Source organism: Sus scrofa, chromosome 6 (assembly GCF_000003025.6).
Source record: "Sus scrofa isolate TJ Tabasco breed Duroc chromosome 6, Sscrofa11.1, whole genome shotgun sequence".
Taxonomy (NCBI): domain Eukaryota; kingdom Metazoa; phylum Chordata; class Mammalia; order Artiodactyla; family Suidae; genus Sus; species Sus scrofa.
This window is the reverse complement of record NC_010448.4, coordinates 59,789,940-59,802,518: the sequence shown is the minus strand read 5'-3', so window position 1 is coordinate 59,802,518 and position 12,579 is coordinate 59,789,940. Positions and strand designations below refer to the sequence as shown.

At 63.7% G+C, this 12,579-nt stretch overlaps 1 protein-coding gene across 3 annotated transcripts; it reads right to left on the bottom strand.

Moving 5' to 3' along the window:
• EPN1 (epsin 1) lies at positions 217 to 12,567 on the bottom strand. Of its 3 annotated transcripts, XM_021095051.1 has the most exons (12): positions 12,291 to 12,396; positions 8,993 to 9,314; positions 5,471 to 5,720; positions 4,551 to 4,675; positions 4,062 to 4,136; positions 3,891 to 3,938; positions 3,492 to 3,575; positions 2,723 to 3,026; positions 2,227 to 2,337; positions 2,029 to 2,115; positions 878 to 1,135; positions 217 to 800 (listed from the first exon to the last, which is right to left on the bottom strand). In XM_021095051.1, exons 2-12 carry the CDS (start codon positions 9,218 to 9,220, stop codon positions 592 to 594), a joined length of 1,779 nt encoding a protein of 592 aa, XP_020950710.1. In that variant the 5' UTR covers positions 9,221 to 9,314; positions 12,291 to 12,396; the 3' UTR covers positions 217 to 591. The 3 variants fall into 3 exon arrangements, with proteins under 3 accessions (XP_020950710.1, XP_020950711.1, XP_020950712.1); XM_021095052.1 differs by lacking the exon at positions 3,891 to 3,938 and having other exon boundaries at positions 232 to 800; positions 12,291 to 12,567; XM_021095053.1 differs by lacking the exons at positions 3,891 to 3,938; positions 4,062 to 4,136 and having other exon boundaries at positions 232 to 800; positions 12,291 to 12,524.

Below are 12,579 nucleotides of genomic sequence, written 5' to 3'. Positions count from 1 at the left end.
GTCCAGAGGGACTCCTGACCCTTCAAGGCAGAGCCTCCGGTCGAGGAGGCTGCAACTCCGCCAGGACTCCCATGGGCCACCTCCCCCAACAGCCCCCACCGAACCCCAAGCTCAGGGACATCAAGGCTTTTAAGAGGTGCTGGCTCCCAGCTGCCCCCGGAAGCAGAGACGCCGGCATCCGGGGTTCCTGAGGTGAAGGGTCACAGGCACCATGAATGGGAACGTGGGGGCTCCATGCCCATGACAATTGCCATTTATTCCCGAAGTTGCCAAAATCATCACCAAGGATTCACCAAGGGGTGCGTAAGGGGACAAGGAGGCTCAAACACTGATTGAGGGGCCAGCCAGGAGGTGGAGGGAGGGGCGTGGGTGGGGGGACCCCCAGCTGTCCCTCTCCCTTCTAATGCCATGCGAAGGGTCCTCCTCCGGCCAGCACCCTCCCCATCCCCCACGTCCAGTTTCTCTCCAGGGATGGGGGGCGGGGGACGCGGGAAGAGGGTGTAGTGTGAGCGGGCCCCGGGGGGAGGGGTGCTAGGGTGGGGGCAGGGGTCCCCCTTCACATGCACTCACAACACTGGTCTCCCTCCTGGATTATAGGAGGAAGGGGTTAGTGTTGGGGGCCGGGGGGCCCGGGGGCATCATGGGTGGCAGGCCAGGGCCCCCGCCGAGGGGAGAGATGTACGTTGGCGGTGCTCCAGGGACCGGGGGAACCGGGCTGAGCCGGAGCTGGTTCAGGGTGAGCGTGGCGGGGGGCGCGGGCTGGAAGGGGTTGGTGATGGAGGGGCCGGTGGCTGGGGCTCCTGCAGGGAGAGGACAGGGCGCAGTCAGGCATCTGCCTGGGCGGGGCAGCACCCCTCACATCCCAGGCCACACTCACCGCTCGGCAGGAAGGGGTTGGAGGCCTTGGCGCCCGGCGGTGTAGGGCCCGGCCGGCTGACCAGCGAGTCCAGGTCGACCAGGGCTGCATTGGGCCCCAGAAATGACTCTGGTGTCTTCCGTGTGGGCGGCGTGGGGGTTGGGGTGGCTGTGGGCGGCGGGCTCCCCACGGCCTCCGCCAGAGAGCCCCCAACCCCGCTCATGTCGAAGGCGCCAGGACTGCGAGCAGGTACCTCTCCAGCAAGCATCTCCAGCTCCCCTGGAAGGAGCCAGAGGGCGCTCAGGGGGTCTGCTGGTGGGGACCAAGACGGCGGGCAGCGCGGGGAGAGGGGGGACCAAGAAGGAACGCCAGGCCAAGAGGTGAGGAGGGAGGGACGCCATCTGAGGGCCTCGAGGGCAGAACCAGCCACCAGGCACACCCAGCAGAAGAGACTCCCTGGGGTGTGAGGACTGACTGGGTTTTTTTAACAGATTTAAGAGCCCCATCTGACGTTGGGAAAATGCACAAATCTGACGGAGAAGGGCCTGGAAGAACGACTGCCGCAGACTGCACAGTAACCTAAGCTGCTCCTTCAGCTGGGGGGGGCGGGCGGCGTCGCTGGGGCCCGGCCTGCTCCCCCCGTAAAGTCGGCTTCACCCAGGGATGCGGCAAACCCAAGGCACCAAAGGGAACATCACTGTGGTGGGAAACCGTGTTCCAGCAAGAGCGCCCCCACCACACAGACCCAGAGTCTTTTCTCGAGCACAACCCCAAACCCAGGTACATTCTGCAGCCAGGAGAGAGGTGCCCAAGGCTGCAGCAAGAGGGAACCTGGACGCAGCCTCTCTGCCCTGGGCCCCCCGCGCTGGGGGGCAGGTGCGGAAAGTGAGGGGGTCTTTGAGGGGCGGCTCCTCCAGGCACCCCACTCCGGGGAGCCCAGGGCACGGAGGCCGCCGGGAGGCCCTGCTGCACTCCGACGTGCCCGGGTGACGGAGAGGGCAGCGTTTGGGGAAGCTGGAAAAAGGGAATTCTTGGCACGTTTCAAAACTCTTCTCCACATCTGAAATTATCTCGAAACAAAGTTAAAGGTCCCTTTCTAAAGGTGGGCGCATGAGAGCTGCTCCTGACGAATGCCGTTAAAACGGCCAGGGCGCTGGTGGGGGGCAGCTCACCCGTGCTGCTCCCAGAGGTCGGCAGGGCCGTGCGCAGTCGGTCGAAGTCGGAGAACTCGTCCGGCTCTGCGTCAAAGCCCCCGACCACTGCAGGGGGCAGGGTGGCTCAGCTTCCCCAGGGACCCAGGGGACGAGACGCTCCACGGCCTCGTGCCTGGACCCCCACCCCGGGCCCCCACCCCAGGGCCCGCCCAGTACCTGTGGTGCCATTGGTGCTGGGCTTGGCAGGTGACCCCCCCCAGGGGTCTGAGAAGGCCGGGGCCGGGGCCCAGGGATCGGAGGCCGGGGGTCCGCCGACCGGAGCCCCACCTGGATGAGGAAGGAGACACTGAGCAGCAGGCAGCACCCCCTGCCCTGTGCCTGAGGGTTTGTCTCCACTGAGTCTAGCTGCTCCCTCAGAAGCCTACCCAGGCCCCAAAGGTCAGGCAGCCGGGAGTTTCAGCCCAGGCCCAGCTGGCCTCTCCCACCTTGTCCCCACCCTCCAGCCAGGGGCGCTCGCACTGCCAAGCCTTTGCACACATGCCCGCTTTTTGGGCAAAGCCTTGGCCCTGAGGCCACCAGGAAGCCACAGCAAAGGCCCCCAGCCAGGTGAGGGGCCGCGAGTGTGAGGCCTGACTGCGGCCCCGGCAGCTGCCCGTCGCCCACCCCAGGGTCACAGAGCACATGCAGGCTCTGGCAGCCAGTGTGTACTCACCCTCTGAGCTCCCCCACGGGTCAGGGGTGGGCCCCTCTCCAGCCGCAGGGGCCTGGGTCCCACCCCAAGGATCCACCGGGGGCCCCGCAGGGGCAGCAGGCCTCCAGGGGTCCCCAGAGGCTGGTGTAGTGGCCGGGCCACCCCAGGGATCAGCAGCCGGAGGGACAGGGGGTCCCCCCCAAGGGTCCGAGACAGGGGCAGCTGTGGGGATGGCTGTGGCCGTGGGCACTGGCCCCCCCCAGGGGTCTGTGGCCGGAGGAGGAGCTGGGGCCGTGAAGACGTCAGCAAGATCCATGAGGGATGACTACAGGGAGAAGAGAAAGCGCAAGGGTGAAGGGGAAAGACCCCAGCCCCGGGGGCGGGGTGAGGGGCCACGGCACCGGAGGGCAAGTGGGACACCGAGAGGCGGACCTGCAGCCGGAGGACGGAGCCTCCAGAAAGCGGGTGGGAGAGGAGCACACCCCGCTCTCGCTCTCGGCAGTGCCCCATCAGCCAGCCCCACGCTCCACACGGCAGGCGCCTGGCCCTTCAACCCTCGCTCCCAAGTCCACCCCGCCCCAGGCAAGCTCACCAGCCCCTGAAGGAATGAGGACCACGGCCGCCCCCAGACCCTGCACCTGCAGCGCCCAGGCCCCCAGAAGCCCACCCTGCGTCCACCCCAGGGCACCGTCAACACGCTCCCTGCGCATCCTGGGGGGAGCGGGAGGAAGGGGCAGGGGGAGCAGCCATGGGAGGGACCGCAGCCGCCTGGGCCCAGGGCCCCGCTCACCTCCTCCTGGCCCGCCGTCTCCCTCCTGCTCTCCTCGATGGCCATCTGCAGCCTCAGGTCATCCCCGCGGCGGATCCGCTCCTCCTGTTCGGCCGGAGGTGGCAGGCAGGGGAGGGGGCAGAGTCTGAGAGCCGGGCTGACACGGCAGGCCCCGCCCCCCCAAGACCCTCGCCCACCCAGACAAGGCGACGGAAAATTAAAATGGGACGCGGACAATGTGTGGGGTGGGCAGACACGGGGTCGGGGGTGACGGGAGGGGGCCGTGCAGGACGGGGAGGCTGGGGCAGCTTGGGCCTGACCCCAGGGTCTTCTGCCCGGGGCAGAGCTGGCGAATCCCTGGGCTGCGATGAGAGGGGACTTCACCACCAGGAGGAGCGACAGGGCATCTGTTTCACGTACCCAGCATCCAGACTGATCCTGTCTGGGGATGTTTGACACAAGGTCCCACTAAAAATGCCAAAAATGCTGCGGTGTGACTGTGGGTGAGTGGGGGCCCTTGAGAAAAGTGAGCAAATGGGGGGACCCAGGGAGGGTCTGGGGGAGGCTGGGGGGCGGGGAGGCTGCTCTGACCTTATCGTGCTCCTCACGGCTCAAACTAAGGGCCAGCTGGAGCTGGACGTCATCCTCGGGGCCGCAGGACGGGGGCTGGGAGAGAGAGAGTGTGAGGGGCCGGGTGGGGGCGAGAGAGGCAGGCTGGGAGTGGGGAGCGAGAAAAAGAGACCAAGAGAGGGACACGGACACATGGACACCCACAAACACAGATGGACACAGAAAGCGAGGGTCAGAGAGCCTGAGCCCCAGAGGCAGGGCCCCCAAACTGGTGAAGAACAGGGGGAGAAGCACGGAGACAGGCCTGCGGTGTGGGGCGGGAGCGCGCAGGGCAGGGCAGGCCACACAGCCAGGAGGGGAGGGAGGGGACTGGACGGTGAGGACAGAGGAAGAGACAGGGTCGGAGGGTGAGCAGACGAGGCAGGAGGGAGATGAGCACGGGCGCGGAGAGCAGGGTGGGATGGATGGCAGAACGATGGCAGCCCCTCGCCCCGGGCCCCCGGCCCCCACCTGGTCAGCCTCCTCCTTGCTCATGGCCAGGGCCAGCTGGAGCTGCAGCTCCTCCTCCCCGCTGCTCTGCGGCCAGGCCTGCTCTGCCTCGGGTGGGGGCCCGGAGCCCACGGCTGCGGAAGAGGCTGAGGGGAAAGGGGACACAAAGGCTGAGGCCCAGGGAGGATGGGGGGAACCTCTGGGGCCTGGCGTCCTCCCCACAGCCGGGCAGGGCGGGGTGCAGTGTGCACACATCCCTGCCTGGCCAAAGGCCAGCCCTGCAGCCCAGGAACAAAAGTCGGCTGACAGAAGGGGAGGGCCCTGGGAAGCTCTGAGCTTGTGCTGCGGCATGAGGTGGGGCCAGGGACTCCCTGCCTGCCTGGGGCGGTGCTCTCCGGTCTCGGTCTGGGGGGCGCGGGGTGGGGGGGGAGCTCCCAGCAGCCGCAGGTCGGGGGTCTGCAGCTGGGCTCTGGGCAGGAACAGCACTTGCATGCCTGCCCACCCAGGGCACGGCTGGGGCAGAGAAAACAAGCATGCAGAGACCTGAGGAACGCGGGTGCCCTGCTGCAGGCCCAGGCCCCTCAGCGCAGGCTCCCATCCTGATCACCACCTGGAAAACTGCTCGGGTCCCCTACACGTCCCCACGGCCCTGCCCCGTCTGTGAGCAGCCAGGCCCTTCTCACGGCACGGATCCAATCTCTCCCCTTCCTGCCCCCAACGGACACACGGATTCCCCACCCCCTCTGCTTTAACTCTTAAACGCTGGTCGCCCACCACCCAGTGCAGCTCCAACAACTTACGACACCTCCAGCCAACGGTCCCCTGGACCCCAGGCCCCTCAGGAGTCGGCCCCCTCCTTGTTCCCTGAACTCCACACCCCGGCACAGGGCACAGAAGGCTTGGGGCAAGCAGAAGGGCACAGCTCCGCCCCAGGGGCTCACCCGTGGCGGTTTGCGCCAGCTTCTCCTTGGTCTTGAGCGCGTGGGCACGCTCCTCCCGCAGCCGGTCCTCGTCCCGCAGCAGGGCCACCAGCTGCTTGGCCTTCTCCCGCACATTCACGCCCTGGTCCTTGCCATCGCGGTCCACGTACTGAAAGTCCTTGAGCGTCTGCACGGCGTACATGTTCTCCTTGCACTGCTGGGACACGCGCTCCGAGCCCGTCTTGATGAGGTACTCCATCAGCGTCATGGCCTGAAACACGCCGCGGACGTGAGGCCATGCCCGGGCGCCGGCCGTGGGGGGCGCGGGGCCTGGGGGGTGACGCCCGGGGGGATCGGAGCTTCTGTCTGGAGGGACCATCTCCTGGACCGAGGCAGTGGGACAGTGGCACGACGCCACGTGTTCTCGATGCCATTAGAAGGGCGGCAGTGTGGCCCGTGACCCACGCGCATCTCCACAGACCCCGGGAAGGGGAAACCGAGCGGCGGGGACCCTGTTCCATTCTGTTGAAATCCGTTAAGGATGTGAAAGCGTGTGGCCGAACGGCACCCGTGTCAGGTTACACTCACACGCACCCAAGACACAGGCAGGGCCCCCTGCTTTCTGTACCTTCCCCAAGTTTGAAGGGTGTCCTCTTGCGCATAAAACTGCACAGTAACCCAGGCCAATCTAAAGACAAGGGTGGCAGGAGGCAGGCACGGTGCCCACAGGGCCTGTCCAGGCCTGGGCTCTGGGGAGAAGGCATGGCCCACAGAGAGAAAGGCCGCCCTCCCACATCGTCCACATTTTTTGAAAAGGCAAGAAAGTCCTTCTTCAATGATCTTCCATTAGATGGGAACTAGCCCCACCCCCCACGCCAAGCCAGGCCTTTGTGGTCTGAACCTAGGCTCCAAGTGGGCTGGGGAGGGAGGCGAGGGGTCCCGGTGGGAGGCCGTGGCCACTGTCCTCAGAAAAAGGGCACACCGCAGACTTCCCGGGTGCCCCCCAGACCTCAGAGCCACCAGCACCAGCCAGGGCTCCCAAGTCCGGAGCAGAGCAAAGAGCAGAGGGAGGCCAGGCCCGCCAGTGAGCTCTCTGAGCCACCAAGGACGCGCCAGGGAGCCGGCTACGGGTCAGTAACATCTCGCCGGCCTTCGGAGGGAGCCAGGCCCGAATCTGGCAGGGCTCCTGAAGGAGTTAACAGCATTTACCTCTGCAACTGGAGAACAGTTTTTAACTGACCCAGACCTGTCTACATCTTAGAGAAAAAAAGGAAAAAGCAAAAATGTCTCCAGACTCCTGGGCCAGCCTGCGCCTTGGAGGTCAGACCATAAAGACGCACACACACCACACCTAACAGCCGTCATGCTGCGTGGGACCCACAGATCCCAGACAGACGTCCTCACTCCAGTGGAGACAGGGCCTGGGCACCCAACAAATTTTGCGAACTTGTTTTCAGAGCTCTGAGGACTGTGCAATTGCAGTTTAAGAGACCAAGGAGGTGGGCATGAACCATGTATCCAGCAAGGGTGAAGAGAACTCCTGTGGGCCATAGAGCCGTTGTAGGAAGGACCACCGCACACGGCCCTGGACACAGCGAGCCACCGCCACACGCACGCCTCCACCTCCCCGGTGCAACAGCGAACACGGGAGGCCGGCCCGGGGCCCACATGGCCGGAACAGGCTCGGCAGGCAGACGGCCGGCGCAGCGCCTCGGGCCGAGCGTCCTGCCTGCACCCGGCAGGGGCTGCAGGGCTGTGCACACTCAGAACGCGCGCCTCGATGGACCGTCTACCTGCATCGAGTAGGCCGCAGTGTGAGCAGGGACAGGCGCGCTTTCTCTGCAAGGGGCCAGGTGACAGACGCCCCGGCTCTGGGGCCCTGCGGTCTCCATCCCACGAACGCGACCCCACCCCACGGCCGCGTGCGGGTAAAGCTTGATGTACAAAGCCAGGCGGGGGCCCGAGGGCCGTACTTTGCCAAGACCGAGGCCCTGCCATCCCCAGAGAAGTCAGGTGACACAGCCCAGAGTTAACGGGTGGGCTCAGGGGCTCCCCTCCAGGCCCCCCAGTCTCTGTGCCTCAGTTTCCTCACTCAGAAAAAGTACTTCCACTGAGCTTTGCCCACTGCTCTGCCCACTGCAGGCTTCCCCAGCCACCAGCGCCCTCAGGACTCACCTCCCCTCACCCACCAGTCCCCCCACCCCACCAAGCTTCTCCCCCTCTTTCAAGCCCTCAGGCCCCTCCCCGCCGCGCCCCTCCACACCAAGGCTTCCCAGCTTCCCCGCTGCCCTGCCCACTGCCTCACAACTGACTCAAATCACCCGCCCAAGCCCGCTTTGCAGGGAGGGCCTAGAGAGGAGCCAGGGCCAGGAGGCTCAACCCCCAGCTCCAAAGGCAGCTGCCATCTGCCCTTGGCCTCAGCCTCCTCGCCTAGAGAGACAGAGAGTCCGGCACAGGCACCAGTCTGGTCCCTGAGACCGGGAGCCTAACCTGTCTTGTCCACCGCCACACACAGAGCAGGTGACAAAAGGACTCACCCACACTTCTGGGCCTCGCTCGCCAGCCTGGGCCCCAGGAGCTGGATGCACACACAGAGACCCTGGACCGGCCTGAGGCCGCATTGCTGGGAGGGGGGCCTGGCCCTCAGCCCGTGACCTCGGCCCCTTCTTGACTCAACCTTGGGACACCAGGCCCCAGGTCTCCAGGGCAGCAGTCAGACAGGAAACTCAGCCACTGAGTGCCGCCTGCAACCAAGTTCCCTGTACCCAAAACCTGTGGCCTGTCGGTCCACCTGTCCACTGTGCCATTTTGGTAAACAGGCTGAAGCGCCCACTGACACACGCACACTCACTCTGGAAAACTGCAAACACACACAGGTATTTGCGGCCGTCTGCTTTGTAAGAGCAAAACACTGCAAGCCACTTACAATCCATCACAAGGCAGCTGGTCACATCAATCACGACCAGTCCATACGGTGGACAGGAACGAAATTGGAAAAAAAAAAAAGGAACAGACTTTTGTTGCCCTAACAGAGAATGATCCCTAAAATGCTTTTCCTTTTTTAAAACTGCAGCATAACTTACACAGAGTAAAACACACTCTTTCTCATGTACGGTCTTAAGCTCTGGTAACTCACGTGACCGAAGAGCCACTGAGGCAGTGAAGACACAGAGCCACCCCACGGATCCCCAAGAGTCCCGGCGCTGCCCATCTGCCCGGAGCCACACACACATCACCGCAGAGGGCAGAAGCGGGGGACACGGGCTGCCCCTGGGGGAGGAACTGAGCTCCAAACCCAGACGGGTGGGGCCTTCTAAGGGCTCAATCCTGTGAACATGCCATTTCTCCGAACACCCCAAGGCTCAAAATCCCTAAAACGTTACGTCCGTCACCGTCACGGGACAAGACAGAGATTTTACGCGAAGATGCAGAACCCCAGCCCCTCTGAGCCACCAGGAAGGGGGAGGTCCGCGCCCCCCAGTTCTGCGCCCACCCGGAGGGGTCTGCGGCAGTGGCGGCGGCGGCGGCGGGCCAGGCACTGACCTTGTACACGTGCCGCCAGTTCTTGCCGTGGTCGTTGAGCCGCTTCCAGATCATGCTCATTATCTCCGAGAAGGCCACCACGTTGTAGGTGAGGTCGGCGATCTCGGACATGAGGGAGCTGGACGGGCCCCAGGGGTCGTTGCTCGTGGCCTCGCGCACCTTGATCTCAGCCTCCGAGTAGTTGTGGACGATGTTTTTCATCTGGCGCCGCAGCGACGAGGTCGACATGGTGGCGGGCGGCGCGGAAGGGGGCGGCCCCCGGGCGAGCAGCGACGGGGCAGCTGGGGGGGGAGGCCACGACAGTGACGGCAGGTCACCACATCTGTGGAGAGGAGAGGACCCATGGCCACCCGGCCGGAGCCCAGCGCGTGCGGGGCGGAGGCCGAGGTCCTGTCTCCAGCCCTGCTGACCTCCGCCCGAGGCCCCCAGGCATCCCTCAGCTCCTGGAAGGAGCCCGGCTCCTTCCGGCCTGAGGCCCCGCGGAGCCAGGCGGAGTACGCAGGGGCTGACCGCAGGCCCAAGGGGGCTCGCCACCTCCCAGCCCAGCAACTCCTGCACCTCGGTTTTCTCCTCTGGGAAATGGGGCTGCGTTCCGTAACCAGAGAACTGAAGAAAAGCCGGCGATCCGAGGGGTGGCGGGGGGGGGGGGTGCTGTCAGGAGGCAGTCCCCACGCTCTTCCTCCCCCTCTCACGGGGGACTCGCCCCCCCACTCACCCACAGGACTCCGCTGAAACCTCCCAGGCCTGACCCACCCCAACACCGCAGCTGTCGTTCCCAGGGCCACCCTGACAGCAGATTCAGTCGCCCTGTGCTTTTCCTTCCCTTTTTCTTTTTTTTAAGTGGCTACACCCTCTGCATGTGGAAGTTCCCTGCCAGGGACTGAATCCAAGCCACAGCTGAGACCTACACCACATCCTTTCACCCACTGAACCGGGCGGGGGATGGAACTCACGCCTCCGCAGGAACCCAAGCCGCTACAGTCAGGTTCTTACTCCACTGCACCACAGCAGGAACTCCTTCCTCATGATTTTCCTACCGTTTCATTGTGTGGCTGAAGCCGCGCCAAGAGCCCCTGTGGGGCTGTGGACACGGCTTTTCCCATTAGAGGAGCTGGCCCGGAAGAGCCACTCAATAAACAGCACAGGAAGGAAGAGAAGGAGGCAGGACAGGAAAGACCTCTGGAGCAGGGCCTGGGGGGCAGAACCCACTGTAGAAACAAGGACACACAGAGCGGGGGGAGGCCGACAAGGGGAGCAGAGACGGATGGGAGGGAATGCCAGAGGGACGGGGGGTCCCACGGGTGGGAAGGCTCAGGGCAGGAGAGATAAGGACAGCACAGCCCACGGGCCGGGCGCCCTCTTGGTGCCAGGCGGTCAGGGAGCAAGAGCACAAGACGTGCATTATCTCATTAAACACAGCAGGCGGGTAGGGTTCGAACAGAGGAGGCGATGGGGCTCTGGAGGTTAAATGACCCAACCAAGGTCACACGCTAGGCCTGGCAGTGCACACTCAACTCCAGGCCGGCGTGGCTCCCAAACACACGTCTAAGTTAACCTGTGCTGAGAGGAAGGCGATGGGAAACAAACAGAAGGCAAAGGAGGGGTCAGGCGAGTGAGGTCATCACAGCCCTTTGCCTGCGCCAGGTGTGCCTCTCAGTGCCTCACACCTGGAGACGTAACTCCGCCCCACACCTCACAGGGGAGGAAACGAGGCAGACGGTGGTCCGCCCCTCACCCTGCTTCACGGGCCTCGATCCCAGCAGGCTCTGGGCACACACACCATCCACGGACTCGCCCAACATGCTAGCCCAAGACGGAGACCTCCCCCAACCGGAGTCCCAGGGGAGGCAGCTGGCCCCTGCCTTGACCGCAGGAGAGCCAGGCACTTGGAGACAGATGTGAACAGCTGAAAAGCAACAGCCTGGATGCTAAGACAGGCCCAGCCGGACACACTGGCAACAAGAGCTGATGTGACCAACAGAACAGGAGACCAAGAGGACAGGGCATGAAGGTGGAGAAAGAGGCACGGAGAAGCCTGGGCAGACAAAAGACACAGGAAAACAGATAAAGGAACATGGGGAGACAGCGGGGTAGGCAGGCAAAGAGCAAGGACAGAGGCCCTGAAGATAAAAGAGGCAGTAAGCTGGGACTGCGAAAAAGGAGACAAGGAAAATGGGAGCGAAAGGAAAGAACATGAAATCCTGGCCCTCTGGAGATTCAGTTTGCTCAACTCTTAAATGAAGGAAAGGATTTCTACCTGGCAGGCTTGTTGATTAAATACAATGGGTACATAAAGTGCTTGGCACTGCGCCCCACAGATAACAGGAGCTCAATAATGTTGGCTGCTGTTTTAATAGGGGAAAAAAAAAAAAAACAGTATTTCCAAAAGGGAGGCATCAAAAAATGTGGTATCTTAACATCGTGTATTTATACAAGTGTACTGAAGCAACATTCAACTGACAGGGCAAACCTAAGACTCCACAGATACTATGTAGGAGGAAAACAGGTTTTTCCAAAATGAGCTGACCCAAAAATAATTATTAAACTAAATACAAGACAAGCGATACCGCAAAATTCTCCAAGGGGTGCTCCAATGACCCACGTTAAGTGTATGCAAGAGAAAATCTGTAAGTAATAATAACGGAACCCAGAGCTCCCAGCAGTTCACCACACACTTACTATGCACAAGGGCTGGGCACTTTGCCTTGGTGAATGATCACAGCAGCCCTATTATGTAGGAACTCTGAATACCCTAACTTTAAAGACTGGGAAACTGTGGCCTGGAGATGAATTACCAGACAAACATTACAGACTTACAAAAAATGGGCCTCTGATTCCACAGCCGGGTTCTTCATCACTCGGAACTCAAGAACCCAGGGGAAGGGGTTATCCTAGGCCAAGCGACAGACCCCCCGGAGAGGGAGTCGGGGTTGGAGGACAAGAGTACCAGGACAGAAGTAATAGGGGAAGACGGCGGGCCGGGGGAGATGCACAGAGACAGAGCGGAGACAGCTGCGGAGCCTAGACACGGACACTAATCCTGCCCATCACACGCTGAAATGCGACAGAAACGCAGAACCAGACCCGACACGGACAAGCAAGGACAGCGCCGTGTAAAAGCACCGAAACGGACCCGAGCGGCAGCGAGGCCCAGGCGGAGGCCCGCGGGAGGCCCAGGCGCGGACAGAGACGCGGGAGAGTCGGAGCCGCGGGCGGTCCAAGGCCGGCCCAGCGCAGACACACAAAGACCGTGGAGACGCCTGAGCGCGCCCGCCCGCCGCCCGCCGCCCGCACTCACCTGGGCCCCCTCAAGCCGCGCTCCGGGGGGTCATGGCGGGCAGCCCCCCAGCCAGCCCCCGCTCGGCCTCGGTGTCGCTGGGCGCGCGCCGGGCCGCGGGCGGTGGATGCGGAGCCGCGCTTGGACGCACGCGCGGACACACGGAAGACCGCACACCGACGGCCCCGCCGCCCCGCCGCCCGGGAAGGGCGCGGAGAGCCGGGCGGGGGAGGGGAGCCACCGAACAGACGGGAAGCAACCGAAGGCGATGGACCGGAAGCGGAAGTGGCTGCTCGACCCGCCCGGTCGC

Excerpts from the sequence above, each read along its gene's own strand:
- EPN1 (XM_021095051.1), bottom strand. The coding sequence starts at position 9,220 with ATGTCGACCTCGTCGCTGCGGCGCCAGATGAAAAACATCGTCCACAAC. Across the intron at positions 3,939-4,061 it reads GCCGTGAGGAGCACGATAAG|TGGGACCTTGTGTCAAACAT; the intron begins GTCAGAGCAGCC and ends TGGCATTTTTAG. Across the intron at positions 801-877 it reads CAACCCCTTCCTGCCGAGCG|GAGCCCCAGCCACCGGCCCC; the intron begins GTGAGTGTGGCC and ends CTCTCCCTGCAG.